The sequence below is a fragment of the Pelophylax lessonae genome, assembly GCF_965119305.1.
Source record: "Pelophylax lessonae genome assembly, chromosome: 3".
NCBI classification, from domain to species: Eukaryota; Metazoa; Chordata; class Amphibia; order Anura; family Ranidae; genus Pelophylax; species Pelophylax lessonae.
Genome location: NC_138770.1, coordinates 318,676,217 through 318,698,133, shown reverse-complemented (window position 1 = coordinate 318,698,133; position 21,917 = coordinate 318,676,217). Strand labels below are relative to the sequence as shown.

General features: G+C 47.1%; 1 protein-coding gene across 5 annotated transcripts in view; it reads left to right on the top strand.

Annotated features, from left to right (window-relative positions):
- Positions 1-21,917, top strand: part of EIF4G1 (eukaryotic translation initiation factor 4 gamma 1) — a 179,230-nt gene that overhangs the window by 57,661 nt on the left and 99,652 nt on the right. For 2 of the 5 annotated variants that reach the window (XM_082249779.1, XM_082249778.1), the window contains exons 2-4: positions 2,012-2,108; positions 13,178-13,258; positions 15,476-15,496. In XM_082249779.1, coding sequence (XP_082105905.1) covers positions 2,046-2,108; positions 13,178-13,258; positions 15,476-15,496 — 165 coding nt within the window. In that variant the 5' untranslated portion in view covers positions 2,012-2,045. The remainder of the gene's footprint in view (positions 1-2,011; positions 2,109-13,177; positions 13,259-15,475; positions 15,497-21,917) is intronic. The other 3 variants (XM_082249780.1, XM_082249782.1, XM_082249781.1) reach the window with 3 other exon arrangements.

Sequence of the window (21,917 nt, the reverse complement as noted above, 5' to 3'; positions counted from 1 at the left end):
TGCATTTGTTTTTTATTTTTTTAATTTGTGTGTATTTTATGAAAGTGCGATTCCAGGGGTGCCTTTTTTAATAGAATCGTGAGATATAGATATATATATAGATATAGATATATAGATATATATATAGATATAGATATATATATATATATATATATATATATATATATATATATATATATATATATATATATATATATATATATATATATATATATATGGCATAACATACATACACATACAGTTGTTCAAGCTTTGAATACTTTGTTAATCAGCAGCTTTTGTGTACTGACAAAGTTGTCACCATCGTTCCTTGTTTGGACACGAGGTCAATAGCCCAGTCCTTGAATTCCTTTGTGTGTGTTAGCAGCAGGTAACAGAGAATATGCAGACAGTGGGCCTTTGCTTTTCCACTTTCTGAATAGTGGGAGTGAACTCATGTGGCCTGGAGCTTCTTCTGGAACTGTAGGTTATTTGAGTTGTGAAATACTAGTGTAGCATGCACATTTAAAGCACATGTGCTTTTCCCAGAGTAAGCATCAAGAGTCCATGTGTAAATTACTCTTTGTACATTTTTATAGGGTTTTGATATAGGGCATCAAGAATGCATAAAAAAATCCATTGTGCTTCACTGTAATTTTTTTTTTTTTCTTAAAGTGCATCCATGCCGAAGAACAAAAACGTTGTGGTTTTAACCCTTACCCCCCCCCCCCCGAAAAAAAAAAATCCTCTTAACGTCCAAACCACCCCCCCCCCCACCTTTTTTTTTTTTTTTTTGCTGACCAAACGCCCAAAATACATGATTCTGAGATTCTACGCCCACAGCCTCCAGTGTGTGTTGACATCCGACACTGCAAAACCTCTTCTGGGCCATGCCTGCATAGTAGAGACCCAAAGACTTCTATAAGGCTTGTCTACCTCAGTCTCCAGGCCAGACTATGGAGGTTAAAGAAAAAACAGTGCTCCACTTAGGCTGAAGTGTTTGAAATTGATATGGACCAGTTTCCATGTGTACTTTGGATCAATTTTGTTTGATACAGACTATTTTGGTTTTTGGACTGTGTAGGTGGTATGCAGAGTTGGCACAGGTATTCTCCGGATAGGGCAACATTTACCTGCAGTTCATAGAAATATCTTGTACTTTATTCCCTGTTGTGTGTAATGTGCATATATTTACCTTTTTAATATTCCTGGTGAATCCGTATCAAAGCGCATGCATTAAACTTCATGGCACTGCTGTTTCTATTAACATTTTTATTTCTAACATTGTAGCAGGGGGAGCTAAACGAAGGTTATAAATACTTTAAGGCTACGTTCACATGTGGGCGTAGCGGATCGCGGGCAGAATCGCGGGACGCATGACGCACAAAAGAAGCTCCTGTACCTTTTTGGGCGTCATGCGTCCCGCGATTCTGTTTGCGTGATGTTACAGCGTTTCGGCAGGCGGAAATCGCGGCAACATTTCAGAGTTTGGGGTGCCATTGCAAATCACAGGCATCGCACAGGCGTCCCGCGATTTGCAATGATTCCGGATCACGGGCAGAATCACGGTGATTCTGCCAGTGATCCGCTACGCCCACATGTGAACGTAGTAGCCTTAGTGTTTCAAAATTCAAAAATATGCAATGCTTTCAGGTCAAGAACTGGGCCCCATCTCAAACATTATGCACTGCTGTTTGCCTATCACTATGATGGGCAGCTGCTCAGCTAATAAGTGTGGCACAGGAAGAGGTAGAATTACACTTAAAACCTAAACTATGGTCAATATTTTCATTCTAGGAAACGTGCAGTAGCTATTTAGTGATCGGGGTACCTGAACCGCAAAGCTGTGCTTTTGGTGGCGATAAGGGGTTAAACACCTAAGGGGTTTTCCCAGTGCCTTTAAACGGCTCTTGGTGGCCTTGGATTCTTTATTTTTTTTTTTTTTTTTAAGTGTGGTGTCATTTCATGTTTTTAATTCAACCAGGGTGTTCAATGTTTGACTGTAAATATGTATATATTTTGTCTTCCATAGACCTTACGGGGGACCCTATGCAGCAGCACATGAGATGAGCAAAGCTACTCAGCCTATAGGAGGACCCCCTACTGCCCCTTCCCCTGGACTCCCACAGGTATATATCATTTTTTTATTATATTTCCAAACTACTAAAAAAAAACATTTTTTTTCTCTTGCGTTCTGACAGTCTCCTTCACTAGTGGGTAATTGTGCCCTATGCAATAGCAAGCTAGGCAGTTTTAAATGTTAATAAACTTTCTATACTTAGGCACACCTCCAGGGGGCCATCCCACAGCCATTATCCTGATCGTTACCACTGTCCCTCAGTTTTATGCTGCCTAGCGTCAGGAGTAGGCTAGCTCTTCCCTGTTGGGACCTAGCGTCTCAGTTTCTCAGCTCCATAGCATCAAGGGGTTCTCTGGGGTCCCCTGTGGTGGCCAGATCGTGTGTATGCTGTCTTTGGCGGCGTTTAGTGCGGCCGCCATCTTGGATAAGGGCGGGCCGTCTGGGCTCCTTGTAGGGGCAGCAGCCATTTTAGCGCCTTGTCTCAGCGCCGATCGGGCGCCATCTTGGATGTGGGCAAATGCCTAGTAAGGGCAGCGGCCATTGTGCCTGTGATTCCTCCCATTGACTTTCATTAGGCACCATTGTTTTGTGGCTCAGGGCGGGCATAGGCCTCTATGGGTGTGAGGTCACTTCCTCCCTCCCTCCCTTCCTTTCCTTTTTTTTTTTTTTTTTTTTTTTTTTTTTTTACTGAGCAGCGTGTGGCAAATACTGACACTTGGGGGAATTTTTACTGTTAAAACTGTTTTCTCTTGTGGCTATTGCCTTTTCTGAAGGGGCTCTTCAAGTAGTGCAAGTGGGGGTCCGCGGGAACCGCCGTTTTAAAAGGCCAGCATCCCATTAATTTTTAATTGCAAAGATGGACTCCCAGGATCACAAATTCCCCACAGACTTAGTTGTGGCTTCAGGTACTCCTGAATCCTCTTCCAAGGCCTCATTATCTGCTGTTCTTGCGACTTTGGCGTCTGAGGTGGATCTGCTGATGTCTGCACGCACTTCTTAAAAATGGCCTATGCAATCCTAGTCCTCGATCTCATAGCCTGATTTGGTTGTCAAGGACAACGTCCTCCCGGAGGGGTCCCTGCCCTCACTTTCCAAGGGGGGAGGAGGAGGAGTCTTCCTCCTCGGTGGCGCGGGAATGCGCTGTGATGGATGCACTTATTAGTTCCATTAAGAAGACTCTGAATCTTGACTATGGGCCATCTCAGTCAAGTAAGCTGGCTGCCTTCGGGTTTCCGATTTCATGAACGCTATCCCTTTGAGTATGGTGTGGACAAACGTTGGACGGTGTCATCTAAGGTGGACCACACTATTTCTAGGCAAAATACATCCACCTTGATGCCGGTGGAGGACTCTCCGGTGTTAAAGGATCCGGCAGGCGTTTGGAGGCGCTTTCCCGCCACATGTATTTGGTGGTGGGCTCCCTGCTCAAGCCAGTGTTTGCCTCGGTGATGGGCTCTCAGGCTGTCACGGCATGGTCCAAGGTGCTTCAGAGCACCCTATTGGCAGAGTCGGCGCCCTTCGACTGCCCTTGACATGGTGGATCAAATGACCCAGGCCGGGTGGTACCTGTGTGACGCTGCCTTGGAAAAGGCTCTGTTAGTCGCTCGGCTGTCTTCGGTCGGGGTCGCGGTCCGCCGCATTATTTGGCTGAAAAGCTGGTCGGCTACCCACGCTTCCAAAAAGACTGTCTGACGTTCCTTATGTGGGGAGTTGTCTGTCTTTTTTGGGACACTCTGGGTGAGTTGATCAAGGGGCTTACGGGGGGTAAGAGTAGTCTTTTGCCCCACGCCTCTAAGGGAAAGTCCACCCGCGCTAGGTGGGGGCCTTCTTTTACAGCTCAGCGTGGGTCATTTCATGCCTTCGGGGCTCAGGATAAAGGAATAGCCTTCAGGCCCTCAGGTGGTCACAAGAAGCTGTGGTCTGGTAAGCCCAAGGTCGGTTGGGCCGGTTTGGTGGCCCAGCCCACCTCTTCCTGAAGGGACGCCCTCATCCGTTTCAGGGGTGGGGGGACGTCTGCGTTTTTTTTCAGGAACTGTGGTTGTCCCGATTTCAGGGCAGGTGGGTTCACGAACTGATTGGTTCAGGGTACAAGATCAAGTTTCAATCTTGCCCCGCAGACAGGTTCTTTCCATCAAATCTCCGTCTGCTCCCGATCCTTTCAGAGATCTCATGGGGGCGGTGCAAGATTTTCTTGGCCAAGAAGTTATCGTGCCGGTCCCTCTGCGGGACAGGTTTCACTGGTTTTATTCCAACCTGTTCACGGTGCCCAGAAAAGACGGTGCAATGCGTCTGATTTTGGTCCTAAAGTCTCTGTACCGCTTTGTGAGGGTACAGAAGTTCGGGATGGAATCAATCGCGTCTGTGGTGACGTCGTTCAGTCCAGGGGACTTCCTGGCCTCCATCGACTTGGAAGGATGCGTATCTTCACATCCCTATCTACGAGGTTCATCAGAGTTATCTCTGCTTCGCGGTGGCAGAGGAGCATTACCAGTTTGGCATTGCCCTTCAGTCTCACGTCGGTTCCCAGGGTATTCACCAAGGTTTTGGCTCCAGTGCTGGCTTTGCTGTGTTTAGAGGGGATTGCGGTCCTCTGTTATCTGGCCGGCCTCCAGGTGAGGTCGAGCTCATGTGCAACTTTGGTGAGCAATCTGTCGGTCGCGGTTCAGACGCTCCTGGAGTTCGGATGGACCATCAACTTTCATGTGTCGGCACTGACTCTTTCGGTTCCCCTCCCGTACCTGGGGATGGTCCTGGACTCCGCTTAGGCGAATGTCTTTTCTCCCGGAAGACCAGCTCCGGACCCTGTGGGACGAGATCAGGTCCCTCGGACAACAATCTCGCCTCTCTACGGGCCTGTATGCAGTCCCTGGGTCTGATGGTTTCGGCTTTCGAAGCCATCCCATCTGCTCAATTTTACTCAAACTCTGCAAGCAGAGATCCTTGCCAGGTGGGACAGAACACCTCAGTCGTGGGCCAGGTGGATTTCTCTGAGCCACCTCGCAAGATGGAATCTTTTGTGGTGGCTCCTGTCACAAGGCAAGTCCTTCCAGCCTCTGCTGTGGACGGTGCTCACTACGGATGCCAGTCTGTCGAGCTGGGTTGGTGTTCTGGGCACGCTTTATGCCCAGGGGACGTGGTCGGACGCCTCCTTACCGTTTAACGTCTTGGAGCTCCGTGCGATCAAACTCTGCATGTGCCATTGGTCATCTCGGCTTCAGAGTTACCCGGATTGGGTACTCAACTGGCTGGCGCACTTTGAGTCGCCAGACCCTGGACCAGGGAGAATGGTCCCTGCATCCGGAGGTGTTTCGCCTCCGGTGTGCCTGGTGGGGGTGTCCGGACTTGGACCTGTTCATGTCCCGTCTCACTAACCAGGTGGGAAGGTTCGTGGCCGGAACCCTCAATCCTCTGGACGCCACGGAAGCGTTAGTGGTGCCTTGGCACTGGTATCGGCGGACTTATGCCTACCCTCCGATTCAACTGTTATCACGATTCCCCTGCAGGTTGGCGTCGGAGCGGAGGCAGGTCATTCTGGTAGCCCCAGACTGGCTGCATCGGTCTTGGTAGACATTGTGCAGATGGTTGCCAAGCCTCCCTGGCGGCTTCTGCTGAGAGACTATCTTCTGTCTCAAGGGCCAATCTTCCATCCTGCTTTAGTCTCTGGCTTTGACGGCATGGCTGTTGAAAGCCAGGTCTTGGGAGACAAGGGTCTCCCGTATGCTGTCTTTCCTACCTTACTGAAGGCTCGATAAGCTGCCTCTAGAAAAATGTATTATCGCACCTGGAAGACGTGTATTGCCTGGTGCAAGTCGCAAGGGTTTCATCCACGCTCCTTTTGGGTGACAAGGATCTTGGCCTTCCTGCAGGAAGGTGTGGATCAATGTTTGGCACTGACCACAATACAGTTGTCGGCCTTAGCCATTCTGTTCTAGCATCCCTTGGCGACTAATTTCTTGATTTGCACCTTTATCCAAGGGGTGCGGCATCTAGCTCCCCCGAGGAAGGCTCCTTTGCCTCACTGGGACCTGAATTTGGTGTTATCTGTTTTACAACGGCCTCCTTTCAGAAGATCAGAGGCATTCCTCTGCCTGTGGTGTTCCAGAGGGTTGCCTTTCTGGTGGCTCTGTCTTGCCGTTCGCCTTATCTGGTGGTTCATAGGGATAAAGTGGTTCTGCGACCCACTCAGTCTTTTCTCCCCGAGGTGGTGTCGACTTTCCAGTTCCAATGAGGATATAGTGTTACCTTCGCTTTGTGTGAACCCCAAGCATCCCAAGGCATCTACCTTGCATTCCTTGGATGTGGTCCAGGCGGTCAGGGTTATCTGTCTGCCACAGAGTCTTTTAGGAAGTCTGATTCTCTGTCCTTCCTGAGGGACCTCTGAAGGGTTCGGCTGCAACCATTTCTAAGTGGATCAGACAGACGATTTTTCAGGCCTTTTCTGTCATTGGTCAGGTTCAGCCTTTCCCTATAAAGGCTCATTCTACTAGAGCTGTCAGTGCCCCTTGGGCTTTTTGCCGTCAGGCTTCTGTGGCTCAGGTGTGCAAAGCGGTGACCGGGTTGTCTGTGCACACTTCCACGGGATGCTTCCTTTTGGCTGCAAGGTTTTGAGTTGGGCGGTTGTTTGAAGAGACATGTTTTTTTTTTTCGGTCTCTTCCTGGGGTGTTTTTTTATTCAGGGTTAGCTCCTGTTTTGAGCTTTGTTGTCCTGTTGGTTGTTTTTTCTGGCCTGGTTGATGCATTACCTTTTCGGAAGGTTGCGTCTTCCCACCCCTCACACCTACACTGCTTTGGGACATCCCACTAGTGAAAGCTAATTGAAGGGGAGGTGACTGTCAGAGGACTTAAGAGAAAATATAATTTTTGTAAGAACTTACCGTAAAATTCTTTTCTGAGTCATGCGACAGTCGCTGCCCCCGCACCTCTTGGCTCTTGGGTTATTGCCTTCCGGTACTGCTTGCTACAAAATGAGGGACAGTGGTAACTGGATCAGGATAATGGCTGTGGGACGGCCCCCTGGAGGTGTGCCTAAGTGTAGTAAGATTTTTATTAACATTTAAAACTGCCTAGCTTGCTCCTGCAGAGGGCGCCATTACCCACTAGTGAAAGCTAATTGGAAGGGGCGGCGACTGTCAGAACTTGGAAAAGAATTTTCCGATAAGTTCTTACAAAAATTCTGTTTTTTTTTTTTTTTTCTGTCATTTGAGAGGTATTCATTTTGGTGACAAACCAGGGTTAGAGAATGTATTTTCAGTGTTCTGAGGTCATGGACCTCTGCTCCTTTTGGGGAGAAATGCCTCTTTGCTCCTTTTTGGGGAGAAATGCCTCTTCGCTTAACTATTTACATATTGTTCTTCGTACTCTTCATTCAACAGTTCACTGTCTTTTTACAACAATAAAATTATTGCATCCAGCTTGGGGCAGCCTTGGTAAAACCTTGGGAGCCATACCCAGGCTGTAATGTTACTTTGGGCACTCAATCAATCCTATGTGAACGCTCACCTTGGTGCAGTGTGTGTGTGTGTGTGTAGCTTGCCCCATTATACTTTACAGTTTCAGCGCTGTGGTCCATTCATATCAGAACCCAGACCCTGAAGATCCCTCTGGGGGTATTCCCACTGTGACTGGTGAAGCCGGGGCCCTATTTAGGGACCAGCAAACATGGAAAGGTAACACAGGAGACACCCTGCTTTCTTAGAACATTACTGGTGGCCCACAAAGTATGAGACCAAATATCTCTATTACTTCAAACTTTTAATGTGCATCCTGATATATTTACATGGTAAAACTCTCAGGAAACCAGATTTGTTTTGGAAACGTATTCACTTATAAAGTTCAACTACTCTGAGCTTAGTCTTGGATGAAAGACCTTCACACCTTTGGTCACACACTTTACTACAATTTCCACCCTTATAGGGTACACAGGCACTTCCTCCTGCCCTTTTTCTATGAGGACTTTGCTACAGGATGTTCACTACTTTGTTGCTGCATATTCCTTCTCGGGCACTCTTACCATAATTCTGCAACCTACTCCATGAGTACCCCACAGGGGAATACCGGCTCTGATGGCAGTGGCAGAAACTAGACACAAGGAAACTGCAGCAAACCTCAGGTGAATATTCTCTGCCAAAGGCTTGCACAATGCTCAAAACAGCTTGGCGACGATGCTTTCCTTGCACCGGAGCAGGAGCATATTCATACTGGTCTCTGCATCCAATTCTAGCTTCATTTCGGACAGGCAATTATGTCAGTTTTTCAGGCAACTAATGGATAAATACATCCATTGCTGTTCAGGACACACACCAGATCCTCCTCCAACCCCACTGCCTGAACCCTAGTCTAATTCCTATACACCTGATACAGCTTCCAGCAATATGGTTGACAACCTTGATATGCTTGCTATTGCTGTGTGCAAAAGCCTCGGCATTGTTGCATCTGATTGTCCTCCATCTGAATAATAGATAATCCATGACCATTGCATCAAACCAGAAAAGATTTTCACCTCAAGCAATTTATTGCTGAGCAGTGGAAAAAGTTCACAAAAAGTGGCCTGTTCTGCTAGTAGACCCTTCCTTTTTTTTCTTTTCAGTTTTAAGCATCTTTCTGCAGCTCTAGAAGACATTTATTTGTTCAAAGATTCTGCCGACAATGGTTTTGTGACACCTTTAGAGCACTACCACGACCAGAAAGTTGCCCCGTGACTTGAAGAGACTTGTTTAGAGACTTGTTTAGAGACTTGTTTAGAGACTTGTTTAGAGACTTGTTTAGAGACTTGTTTAGAGACTTGTTTAGAGACTTGTTTAGAGACTTGTTTAGAGACTTGTTTAGAGACTTGTTTAGAGACTTGTTTAGAGACTTGTTTAGAGACTTGTTTAGAGACTTGTTTAGAGACTTGTTTAGAGACTTGTTTAGAGACTTGTTTAGAGACTTGTTTAGAGACTTGTTTAGAGACTTGTTTAGAGACTTGTTTAGAGACTTGTTTAGAGACTTGTTTAGAGACTTGTTTAGAGACTTGTTTAGAGACTTGGGAAGAGACTTGTTTAGAGACTTGTTTAGAGACTTGGGAAGAGACTTGGGAAGAGACTTGGGAAGAGACTTGGGAAGAGACTTGGGAAGAGACTTGGGAAGAGACTTGGGAAGAGACTTGGGAAGAGACTTGGGAAGAGACTTGGGAAGAGACTTGGGAAGAGACTTGGGAAGAGACTTGGGAAGAGACTTGGGAAGAGACTTGGGAAGAGACTTGGGAAGAGACTTGGGAAGAGACTTGGGAAGAGACTTGGGAAGAGACTTGGGAAGAGACTTGGGAAGAGACTTGGGAAGAGACTTGGGAAGAGACTTGGGAAGAGACTTGGGAAGAGACTTGGGAAGAGACTTGGGAAGAGACTTGGGAAGAGACTTGGGAAGAGACTTGGGAAGAGACTTGGGAAGAGACTTGGGAAGAGACTTGGGAAGAGACTTGGGAAGAGACTTGGGAAGAGACTTGGGAAGAGACTTGGGACTTTGTCTGTGGGGAATGCCTGGCTAATCTTTCTTCTTCCTGGAAAGTCTGATAACAAGTCGCTTCAATTAAGATAAGGAGGCGACTCCCATTGAAGTATATGGGACAGTCGGATCACAGGTCGCCTCAAAGTAGTACAGGACCCTTTTCTGAATTCGGAGCGACTTCAGTAGTGCCAATTAAGATGGCACTGATTGATTAACATTGCTTTGTTATGTCAAGCGACCTGGGGCTACACAAGTCGCCTCACAAGCCGTGCTAGTGTGAATGGGCTCTTAAAGGCTCTCTTTATTCTCACAGGTCCACTTCTGCAATTTCTATTTGTCTAACCGCAGCCAATTAAATTTGGCCATTGAACAGCCACCGGGAATCCTGTATTCCCTAGAACAAGTCATGATACAAATCTCCAGAATGGCTTTCTGTTCACATGCACTGAATCTTGTGGTTGAAAGCTTGGTCAGCAGAAGCAGTCTGTAAGATGCCTCACCTATGTCCTCTTTAGGACATCCCTTTTGTAAGGCACTTGACAAATTCATCAAAGATGTCAAAGGAAAGTTCCTTCTTCCATTAAGGGCTCTTTCACACGGTCCGCCTCCGTCGGCGGACTCCGTGCTGCTCAGCGGGGGATCGATTCGCTGATCCCAGCTGAGCAGGAAGGTGACAGCTCCCTCTCCGCTCTGTGTGCGGAGAGGGAGGTGTCAGAGCCCCACTGCTCTCTATGGGGGAATCGGATGAGAGCGGACTGCCTATCCGCTCTCATCCAATCATCTGGACGGATGGAAAATAGAGTTTCCATCCGTCCGGATTTCACGGACAGGATCGGATGCGGATGGCAGCGGACATGTCACCACTGACATCCGCTTCCCCATAGGGATGCATGGAGGATCTGATCAGGTCCGCCTAAAAAACTTACAGGTGGATCTGATTTGGATCTTTTGTGTGAAAGGGGCCAAAGGAAGGCTCTAAAATCCCATTCTTCGAGGGCTTGTACTTCCTGAAAATACAGGGCCTCAACTCCCTACCCTGGCTTTCTTCTTTCAAATGAACCAAAGTCTGCTCAAGGTCAGTCGGATTTAGAGAAAATCCTGAACCATCTTTTGTCCAAGGCAGTATTCATTCCAGTACCTCTTTGAAGGTCAAGTTCAAAGGAATCTATTTAAACCTGTTCATTGTGTTGAAATCCCATGTAGATATTTGTCTTATTCTGGACCTAAAATCCCTAAAACGTATCCTAAAAGTTCCAAAGCTTCATATGAAACTAGCATTCTAAGACTGGGAATACCTGGCATCGGTAGACATCCAAGATGCCTGTCTGCATATTCCCTTTTATCCATCTCCTCCTCACTTTTTGTGCTTACCAGTAGGAGGCAAACATTTCCTGTTTGTCGCGCTGACATTTGGCTTATCCTCTGCTCCCAGAGTGTTCACAAAGGTACCTTTTGCCCCTTCCTGCTCTAAGAACTTAAGACATTCAGGTCAATGGATCCAGACAACCTCCTTCTGAAGGTCTCTTCTTTCTTCCAGATATCTGCATATTTCCACAGGCCTATTCAGATACTTTAGGCTTTCAGTTTAGTGCGATTTCCAAAAATCTGCTTTCCTGCCTTCCCATCGGCTGCTTTACACGAACCCAATTCTAGACTCGGCCCAAGCAGAAGTCTGTCTTCCAGAAAACCAACTGGTGTCTCTCGTATCTCATGCTCAGGCCTTGATCAAAGAAGTGTCCCATGGTCTCATGCTGGCCTCTTGAGGCCATTCCAATTTCCCAATTCCTTTTGAGTCCTCTCCAAGACATTTAGTAGGCATGGAATAAACATGCTTCTATCCAAAAAAAACAAGGAACTCCCTACCTTGGTGAGTTTACAACTTCTTGAGGAATGGGGCGTAATTTCTACCATATTACTGGAAGCTGATAACAGGTGCTAGTTTCTCAGATTGGGAAGAAGTGTACCAATATCTCACAGTTCAGGGAACGACATGGACACCCAAGGAAGCAAAGCACCTCATCACCACCTTGACCCTCAGAGCAGTAAAAATGCCTCTGCAGCAAACCCCCCCCTCCCCTTTAGGGACACCCAAACAGGATGCAATTGGATGATGCCACAGCTTTGGTCTGTCAATCAAGGAGTCATGTAGGCTTGAAGGAAGCAAGCCAGATCTTATGGAGAGAAACACTGTCCACTGACCTTTGCTGTCCTTACCCTAGGAGTGGACACTTGGAAGGTGGATTACCTGGACGGTCATTTTTTCACAATCAGCTGATGCACTTGCAGTATTCTAATGAGAAAAGTTGCATGGTCTGCATTCCTTTTTAGAAGTAAATAACCCTTTTGGTAGTATCTTTTTGCCACAAAGTTCTTGCTCCATTACTCTAAAGTGGAGTAGGGTTATCAGGGGAGTATGCATGTTCTCAAAGCTTTTCCATTGTTCAGTCACCTGATGGTAACAGTCTGAAACCCAGGGTCTATGAATATCAAGTAGGGATGCACCGATCCGATATTCTGATCGGATATTTGCGCCGATATGGCCATTTTAGATGGATCAGTAACATTGACCGATCCACTGGCAGATCTGGTTTTTGCTTGGTAACGGCTCAGCCATCCCTTACTAGGTGCAGTAGTAGTATGGGATGGGAGCCGCTACTTCCTGTATAGGTCCGGCTCACAGGGGGAGTGATACAAGATGCACTCCGCCTGCGAATGGAGGAGCCGTACACATGAAGCAGTGGCTTTGCTCTGTACTGCAGCTGCTTGCTTTGTGTGTAGCTCCGGATTGGTTTCGGTATCGGCGATTTCACAACGCCAGATATCGGTGTCGGGTCCAAAAAAGTCGGATCGGTGCATCCCTAATATCAAGCCAGTGTCCTGTACTCTACTCCAAGAGAAGGAATTTGCAGGCAAGTCCAAAATCTTTTTTTTTTTTTTTTTTTTTTGTTAAATACTGCTGCAGTTTGGACACTCACTGGGGAGTAGGGAGTTACTCACAGACCCTTTCTTTTTTTTTTCTTTTTTTGTGTTTTGGACATAGAATGCCCAATGAATGGAACATGTGCTTTCTCATAGTTCTGATACTTTTTTTTTTTTTTTGTCCAGAAAAAGGTTTATTTATAGACAAAAAATACAAACAGGAAAAAAAAAAACATTTTTTAACAGAGAACAATACAGAAATTGCAGAAATTGCCAAGTACATAACCTATCTCATAGCATTGTGTTGGTTGCATTCATTCTCATGTTGTTCACCATATCTAGAATCCAATATCAAACAGCCTAAGGCTCCATTCACACTAGAGCGACTTGTCAACCTGACAAGTCGCGATCCATTGACTGCTACAGGACACGTTCTAATAGGAGCGACACAAGTCGCTCCGACTTAGAAAGAGGGTCCTGTACTACTTGGAGGCGACCTCGGGGCGACTTGCATAGACATTCATTATATGAAGTCCCTGCAAGTCGCACCGAAGTCTCGCGGTGCACGGGACTTCACAAGTCGCCCCCAAAGTAGTAGAGTCTTGTCGCTGCAGTGTGAATGGGCTCTTTAATCCAAACCTAAGCGGGTAATATTTTATTGTGATACTTTGACTTCAGATCCCCAGGATGTTTACTAAATACTTTTTTTCTTGTCAGCAGTTCCCCACACCTACGGCCCCTGTGGTGTTTGGGCCTCCACAGACCCCACAAATGAATACACAATCACAGCCTCGACAGGTAGGCGATCTAAAGTATTTAACAACAAGATAATACTGAAATCACCAGTATTTGGAATGCACAAAAGGGGATTGTCCCAAGGTTTTGGTGTTTGCAGGAGAACACATCAATCAAAGATTGGCTCAAGAGTATAGAAGAACTTTACCATTCATATGAGGACGGGTTTGAAAAGTTTTGAAACCTGGGATGGTGGGTTTAAATGTAAAAGTTAGAAACCTATGCTGAACTGATGGGAGAGAAAAGAAAAAGGGAAGATAAAGTGGGTAGTTAAATTCTGAGAGTAGAAGGATGATAATCCTGAATGTGTGTACATTTTGCCATTTAAACTATTGTATGGATATGAAGTGTGATGATTTTGCAGGTATTGCACAATGAGAAAATGAAATGGAACATCCTTTTGTGCAAATATCTAGTTTCCTCCACATGATTGCAGTACATTAATGTGTTGGTGTTAGTGTGGTTATCAATACATACTATATGGCCACCTTGCTTTGTAAAACATGTAGTCCTCCTGGACTCTAAATGGGTCATGGTAGGCCAACAAATAGTTGTGCTACATGTACTTTTATCATGCTGTAAATTAAGAATGCTTTCAGAAATAAGTGTTAATAGTTGAAATTTTATCAATGAATACAATTTTAGGTAAAAGAACAGAAGAGCACTCCAATCTAAATCAAATCTGAATTTAATGTAACCATCCCTTGCCTTCAAAACAGCATAGATTCTTTTAGGTATATTTCCACACCGTTTTAAAGGTACTTGTCAGGTAGGTTGTTCCAAACATCTTGGAAGAACTAACCACAGATCTTCTGTGGATGTAGGCTTCCTCAAACTCTTCTGTCTCTTTATGTAATCCCAGACAGACTAGCTGTTGAGATCAGGGCTCTGTGGGGGCCAAACCATCACTTCAAGGACTCTTATTGTTAACACTAAAAATGGTTCTTAGTGACGTTAACTCTTTTTGGGGTTGTTGTCCTGCTGCAGATTAAATTTGGGGCCAATCACACGCCTTCCTGTTGATATGGCATAAGTATCTTCCTGTATTTCTCAGCGTTGAGGACCTCCTTGATCCTGGAGAAATCTCCAACTCCATTTTGTAGAATGCAAGGAGCCCCCATGCTATACTGTTGCCTGCAGACAGTCATTATTGCACCGCTCTCCAGCCCTTCGACAAAAAACTGCCTCCTGCTACAGCCAGATAATTTCCATTTTTTCTTATTAGACCAGAGCACCTGCTGCTATTTTTCTGCACACCAGTTTGGTTTTTCATGTAGTTTGGTCACTTAGCCCTGTTTGTACATCCTATATTATGGAGTTGGAGGTTTGGACAGGATCAATGGTGTCCTCAATGCTGAGAAATACAGGCAGATACTATGCCATACCATCAGAAGGCATATGATTGGCCCTAAATGTGTTATGCAGCAAGATCATGATCCCAAACATACAGCCAATGTCATTAAGAACTATCTTCTATGTAAAGAAAAAGCAGTCCTGGAAGTGATGGTTTGACCCCCACAGAGCCCTGAACTCAACATTGAGTCTTTCTGGGAATACATGAAAAGACAGATTTGAGGCAGCCTACATCCACAGAAAACCTATGGGTAGTTATCAAAGATGTGGGGAACAACCTACCTGCTAAGTTCCTTCAAAAACTGTGTGCAAGTGTGTAAAAAAAAAAAAGTTTTCAAGGAAAAGGTGGAGGTGGATTTTGATTTATCTTCTGTTTGCTTTTCATTTTGTTAAATATAAACTATTACCACTTCTATTTCTGAAAACATTCTTCTTAATTTTACATATTCTATATAATTTTGCGTTTAGAGTCCTGATGCCATTTTTTTGCTTCTCTGCTTGGAAAGAGCAAAAGGGTAAGGTGACTAGCATCCAAAGCAGAAACCTTTAATTTGGATATATTCAATGGCAAATATTTCCCTACTATATTGGAGATGTTTTCCCACCTTAGCAGAATTGGATTGTTAAATATATGTTGATGTTGTGTCCTTACCTGTTGGCTTTGCAATGTGTGTGTGATTCTGACCCTTCCACTGAGCTCTGTTAATTGAGAATTTTCTGTTCTGGCGGCATATATGTTCTTTTTAACAAGACTACTTTCTTGCTCTTTTATTCGTCTATATTGATGACCTCCCCACCCCCTCTTGTGTAATTTTTCACATTTGTCTCCTTCCACTCTCTACTTCTTGTTTCTGCTGCTTCTAACAGGCAGGATTCAGATCAATTCAGGTAACCCTTCACGTTGTTTTACTATACATTATTTGCTGTTCAGAAGTGGAGTATATGTATTGCTATGTAGTATGGCAATACAGGCCACACTGGATAAACAAAACCTGTCATGAGACATATGTAATGTGCTGTTGCAGACATCTTGCTAGTTGATTGGATGTTTGGTCCCAGTGCAGAGTCATGCAGGAAGTGAAACTCTCAAATCTGTTTTTTTTTTTTTTTTTTCCTGATATATTTTTCCTGATATTATTTTTTTCCTGATATAGTGACACCTAGCATTTTCTGAAATAGGTTATCAGTGGCAGCCCAGGTTTCTCATGCTTGTCATGTTTCCAATAAGTAAATATTTTTCCAAATGGAAAAAATTATTTTATTAACTTATACAGAAATTCCCACAGAAAACTGCTCCACCTTAACACACATACTAACTAATATACTAATGTGTAGGAAAATACATATACTTAACTATTTTCAGGCTTGTCCAGTCATGAGATCTCCTGTCGACTGCTGGGGAGGGGAGATGTCTGGAATGACTGAGCAGTGATGTCGCCCATAGACTTACTATGGGGCATCCATTGTCGGTGTTCCCTCTTCTCCCCTGCAGCTGATGCTAGTTGACACAAGGCACACAATCAGATGACTGTACAGGAGTGGCCTGAAAATGGGTAAATATACAGATCTTTCTTCCACTGGATGGGTAGTAGAGGTGTTAGAGGGAGGCCGGGAGCAGTTCTAGGATTAGTTAGCTTTGGCCCGGAATTCTACTTTAAAGAGGTTGTAAACTCGTAAAGCTTTTTTTTTTTTTTTTTTTTTTTCTTGAAACCTGTAAGAGAAACACATAATGAGCTAGTATGCAATACTAGTATGCAATACTAGCTCATTATGAAATACTTACCTTAGAACGAGCCCCCGCCGTGCCGCCCGCTCATCTGTATGACGGGCGACATGTCCAGTCGCCTGTCTTCCGGGATCGCGGCATCCGGCCATCTGATTGGCCGGAGCCGCGGTGACGTCACTCCCGCACACGCGCGCAGGAGCCGACAGTCACGGCACGGGGCTCTGAAGGAACGGCACCAGCGGCCGTTCCTTCAGAGCACATGCGCCAGTGACGTCACTGGCTGCATCTAAGGTAAATATCTCCTAAACGGTACATGTTTAGGAGATATTTACAGTACCTATAGGTAAGCCTTATCATAGGCTTATCTATAGGTAAAAGTTTCAGAGGAGGGTTTACTTCCTCTTTAAGCTTACTGTTTAGGCCCCTTTTACACTGGCATAGTCCGCCAGTAGATCCGCCTGCTCATCAGGGGATTTTTAGGCAGAGGACAGGTCCTTATCTGCTCCGCTGATGCAGAGTGGACATGGGACACATCCTGCTGTGCTCTATGGGAATTCCACTTTAACCACTTAAGGACCAGGCCTATTTAGTAGACTTGTATATATAACCCTAGAGCATAAAATGGTGATCGTTGCAATACTTTTTCACACTGTATTTGCGCAGTGGTCTCACAAAGGCAATTTTTGGGGAAAAACACTTTTTTGAATTAAATAAGAAAACCATAAAGTTGGCCCAATTTTTTATTTCTTTAATGTGAAAGATAATGTTACGCTGAGTAAATTGGTATACCCAACATGACATGCAATGCTTCAAAAAAAAAAAATCTGAGCACTTTTATTGCTGTCACAAGGAAAGTAAACATCTCTTGTGACAGTAATAGGCAGTGACAGGTACTCTTTGTGAGGGATCTGGGTGTGAATGACCCCTCTACTACACTTCAAAGTATTCAAAACGCTGAAATCTGCATTTTTGAATACCGATTTTTTTAATCGGCGCCGAATGTGGCATTGTGACATCACTTCTGGATTACATGATCAGAGCCGTATCCTGCTTCTTCCGGGACTCCAACCAGCCGGTGGACACGCTGGCTGGTTGCTCAGGTCTCCCAGTGGGATGGGAGACCCGGGCATTATCTCTCCCGCCCGCTGGGATAATGGCCGAGTGGCTGCTGAGCCACATCGGTTGTTCTCTCCTAAAAGCCAACCGCCGGCTCTAAAAAAGCTGCTGGCATCATCCTGGTACAACCACTTCAAGCTGACGTACAGGTACGTCTGTTTGCAGGAAGTGGTTAAGCGTACTATTTTTAGGCACCTTTCACACGGTCAATCTGCCAGTAGATACTCCAGCTCAGCAGGGGATCTCTCTGCTGAGCAGGTGGATGACTGGTCCATGTCTGCTGCGCTGATGCAAAACAGGCATGGGCGCAGCCTGCTGTTCTCTATGTGCAGTCGGATGGAAACAGGCAGCCTGTTACCATCTCACTGTCCTCTGATCTGCCAGATGTCTGTTTTTAGCCCACCAGATCGGAGCGAATGTCGGCAGGTGTCAATGGACACATGTCCGTTGACATCCACTGCTCCAAAGATCGGGACCAGCTGAAAAACTGACGGGCAGACCTGATCAGTCAATCCATGTGAAAGGGGCCTTAGAGCTTTGCCTTTTCCCTCTTTCCAGTCCAGTGAGTGGTTCAATGTGCCTGGAACCATTCAAATAATGCTCTTCATATGTACGAATACGTTTTTACCAAACCTTAGCAATACATAAACCAATTTTCTCTTACGTCCTCCCGACAGTCGCCGCCTCTTCATATTCGTCACATATGGGGTATTAGACTTTGCTCCGAAGGAGTAGCTAGGCAACAGAATATGTTAACATTAAAGCTTTTAACATATCCCACCCTCAAGGGGTGGTCCCCTCAGTCAATACCCTCCTACTTCCTGCAACCATATCTCAGTTTTAATGTCTAGCTTGTCAGGACTGGCTGGCTCTCTCTGTGCTGGGGCTTTGTGCCCCAGACTCTTTCTTCTTTTTTGATTTTTTGTTTGAGTTTTCTCTCTACCTTTACTTAGCTGTTCTTTTTGTCAGCATTAGTTAGTTCTTCGGATGAAGAGGATCATGCGGGCTGGGTCTCGGGCTGATCCCCCTGGTCGCAGGTCGTGGGTCAGTGGCTTCCCAGCCTGCCATCGAGCGTTCAGCCAGGTAACGCTCCTGGCACAGTGAACGACCCATCCCTGTTCGGTGCAGGGATGATTGGTGAGGTGGCTACCTCACTGGACGCTGTGCGGTTTCTTAACCCCCATTCTGTGCGTCTTGTATGCGACTCTCCCTGCCTCATGTGCATCGGCTTGTTCGCCTGTGCGGGTCCCCCACGCCACTGTGAGGTAAGTGTATTTATGTGGGGACCTGTCTGTCTGGGGGGGTGTCAGTCTGGGACTGTGTAACCTGCCTCTATTCACACTGTTTGTCTCTCTATCTCTCGGCTGCATGCTGTGGGCTGCAGGGGGGGGGGGGGGGAGCTGTGTGACACTGTGTGTGTCAGCCTTGTCAGTGTGAGAAGCTGTGTGCTGTGGGGCATGTTTTGTGGCATGTTTGGGCATTATACAGCGATCGCTGCGGCGATCTGACATGTTTTTTTATATACAGACATGTGTGCATTACTGTACTGCGGAGCGGCGGTTTCGGCGCCAAACGGCGCCATTTTGCCTACACTCGCTCCGGCCGCATGTTCTACATGCATGGCGGCCATTTTCTTGTAGCCTCCCATAGGCTTTCATAGAGCGCCCTGGCAGCATCACTTCCTCTTCTCCAGGAACACCGATCGAGGCAGCAGCAGCGGCGAGGGTCTCCTCAGGTTATATCCTTCCTATCCATTGCCTGTGTCAGTTTTATTGTCCCTGTGGGGGTCTCATTGTGCTTGTGTGTGGTGCGGTGGGCTGCGCTCGCCGCTCTTGTTAAAGGGGCAGTTAACCCTTTATTATCCGGCATTTGTTATAGGGGCAATGGATTCTCAGGAGGGCAAATTTCCTACCGCCTTGGTGGAAAGCCAGGGGACCGCTGTTTCCCCCCCAGGGGGGGATTTAGCCACTATTGTGGCTGGCCTTGCTGCTCAGGTGCAGATGCTGGTGGCTGCTCAATCTACTAAAAGACCCAGAGTTGCTCTTTCCTCTGATTCTGAGGGTGAAGGTGATGAGGTTGTTATGGCGGGGGCCTCCTTATCGGGGTCCCGCTCCTCCCTGGATCTAGTGGGGTCCGAGGTGGAGGCTGAAGTTGAAGGGGTTGATAATTCTCCCCCTGGCTCGCCTGAAGAGCTTGCAATCATGGATGAATTGATTGCTTCCATAAAACAAACGCTGCGTTTGTAGGATGAAGTGTGTCCCCCCGCTGCCTTGGCGGCTTATGGGACGCAGAGAAAACGCAGAACGCCGCAGGTTTTTCCCTGCAATGATGATTTTCAGCGCGCTGTTAAGGAACAATGGCGCAATCTACGCAAACCTTTTGCTGTACCAAGTAGGTTCAAGCTGCGTTATCCTTTCTCGCCTTCCACTGATGAAAGGTGGTGTGTGCCACCCCCAGTGGATCACGCAATTGCGGTTTTAAACAAATCCACTGCGATTCCTGCAAAGGATTCCCCTGTGTTCCGTGATGCCACGGATAGGAGATTGGAGTCTCTTGCCCGTCATACTTATTCTGTTACGGGTTCTATGCTTAAGGCTCTGTTTGCCTCTCTCATGGCGGCCCAGGCGGTCGCAAGTTGGACGCAGATGCTTAGGCGCGTCCTAGTGGCCGATTCGGCCTCGCCGGCGACCCTGGATATGGTGGATCAAATCCACCAGGGTGTCATGTATCTGTGTGATGCGGACTTGGACCTAGTCCCGTTGGCTGCACGTGTGCACAGCGTGGCGGTGTTGTTTCGCCGCCTGGTTTGGTTGAAATGTTGGTCGGTGGACCAGTCTTCACGTAAGACCTTAGCCAATCTGCCTTATGATGGGTCTCGCCTTTTTGGGGAGTCCTTGGATGTGTTGATTAAGGGGATCACCGGAGGTAAGAGCACTCTCTTGCCCCATTTCCCCAAGGCTAAGGGGGCTTCTGGGAAGAAGCATGCTAATTTTCGGCCCCCTCAGGGGTCCTTTCGTGCCTTTCGGTCGCACTACAAGGGCAAACCGTTCAAAGGTCCAGGCTCTCAGAAGAAGCCCTGGTCTGGAAAACAGAAGTCCGGTCAATCCGGATCCGCAGCCCATAACAGTGCGGCCTGAAGGGGCGCCCTCACCCAGTTTTGGGGTGGGGGGACGCTTGCTCGGTTTTCTTCAGCCCTGGTTGACCCGCGTGCGGGACAGATGGGTTCAGGAGATCGTTCGATCTGGTTACAAGATCGAGTTTCTCTCTCGGCCGGAGAGCAGATTTTTTCCCTCAAATCTTCAACTGTCTCCAGAGCGTTTACGGGACCTGCACCTGGCGGTGCGGGACCTGAGGGCTCAGGGAGTGGTAGTTCCGGTGCCTCATCGGGACAGGTTTCGGGGGTTTTATTCCAATCTGTTCACCGTGCCCAGAAAGGAGGGCAAGGTTCGTCCAATTCTGGACTTGAAGGCTCTGAACCGCTCTGTGCGGGTTCGCAAGTTCCGCATGGAATCCCTGCGGTCGGTGGTGGCTGCCCTGGTTCCGGGGGAATTCATGGCCTCCATCGATTTGAAGGATGCGTATCTTCACATCCCCATTTTCGAGGGTCACCAGAGGTTCCTTCGATTTGCCATTGCGGAGGATCACTACCAGTTCGTGGCGTTGCCTTTTGGTCTCGCCTCGGCTCCGCGGGTCTTCACCAAGGTGCTTGCACCGGTTCTGGCATTATTGAGGGCCCAGGGCATTTCTGTCCTGGGGTATCTGGACGACATTCTGGTTCGGTCTGCGACCAGCCAGGGTCTGGAGAAGGACCTGTCTGTCACGATGCAAACTCTGCAGGAGTTTGGTTGGACGATAAATTTTCCAAAGTCGACACTGAGTCCGTCGGTTCGTCTTCCCTACCTGGGAATGATTCTGGACTCGGTGCAGGCGAAGGTCTTCCTGCCGGAAGACAAACTCAGAACTCTTCAGGAGGAAGTCGGGTCCCTCAGGGACGTTCCGCACTCGTCTCTGCGGACGTGCATGAGATGTCTGGGATTGATGGTCTCGGCCTTCGAGGCGATTCCCTTCGCCCAGTTTCACACGCGGGGTCTCCAAGCGGAGATCCTGTCCATGTGGGACGGGCGACCTCAATCTCTGGATCTTCAAATCTCGTTGAGTCATCGCACCAGAAGAGACCTTCTGTGGTGGCTCCAGTCCCCGATGGTGTCCGGGGGCAAGTCGTTTCGTCCTATCTCGTGGACGGTGATCACCACGGATGCCAGCCTGTCGGGCTGGGGTGGTGTTCTGGGTGTTCTGTCCGCCCAGGGAACTTGGTCGGAGGGGGAGTCTTCCCTTCCGATCAACATTCTGGAATTGCGTGCGATAAATCTCTGTCTTCATCGCTGGACGGACCGACTGCAGGGCTGCCCGGTTCGGGTGCAGACGGACAATGCTACGGCGGTGGCCTACATCAACCACCAAGGGGGC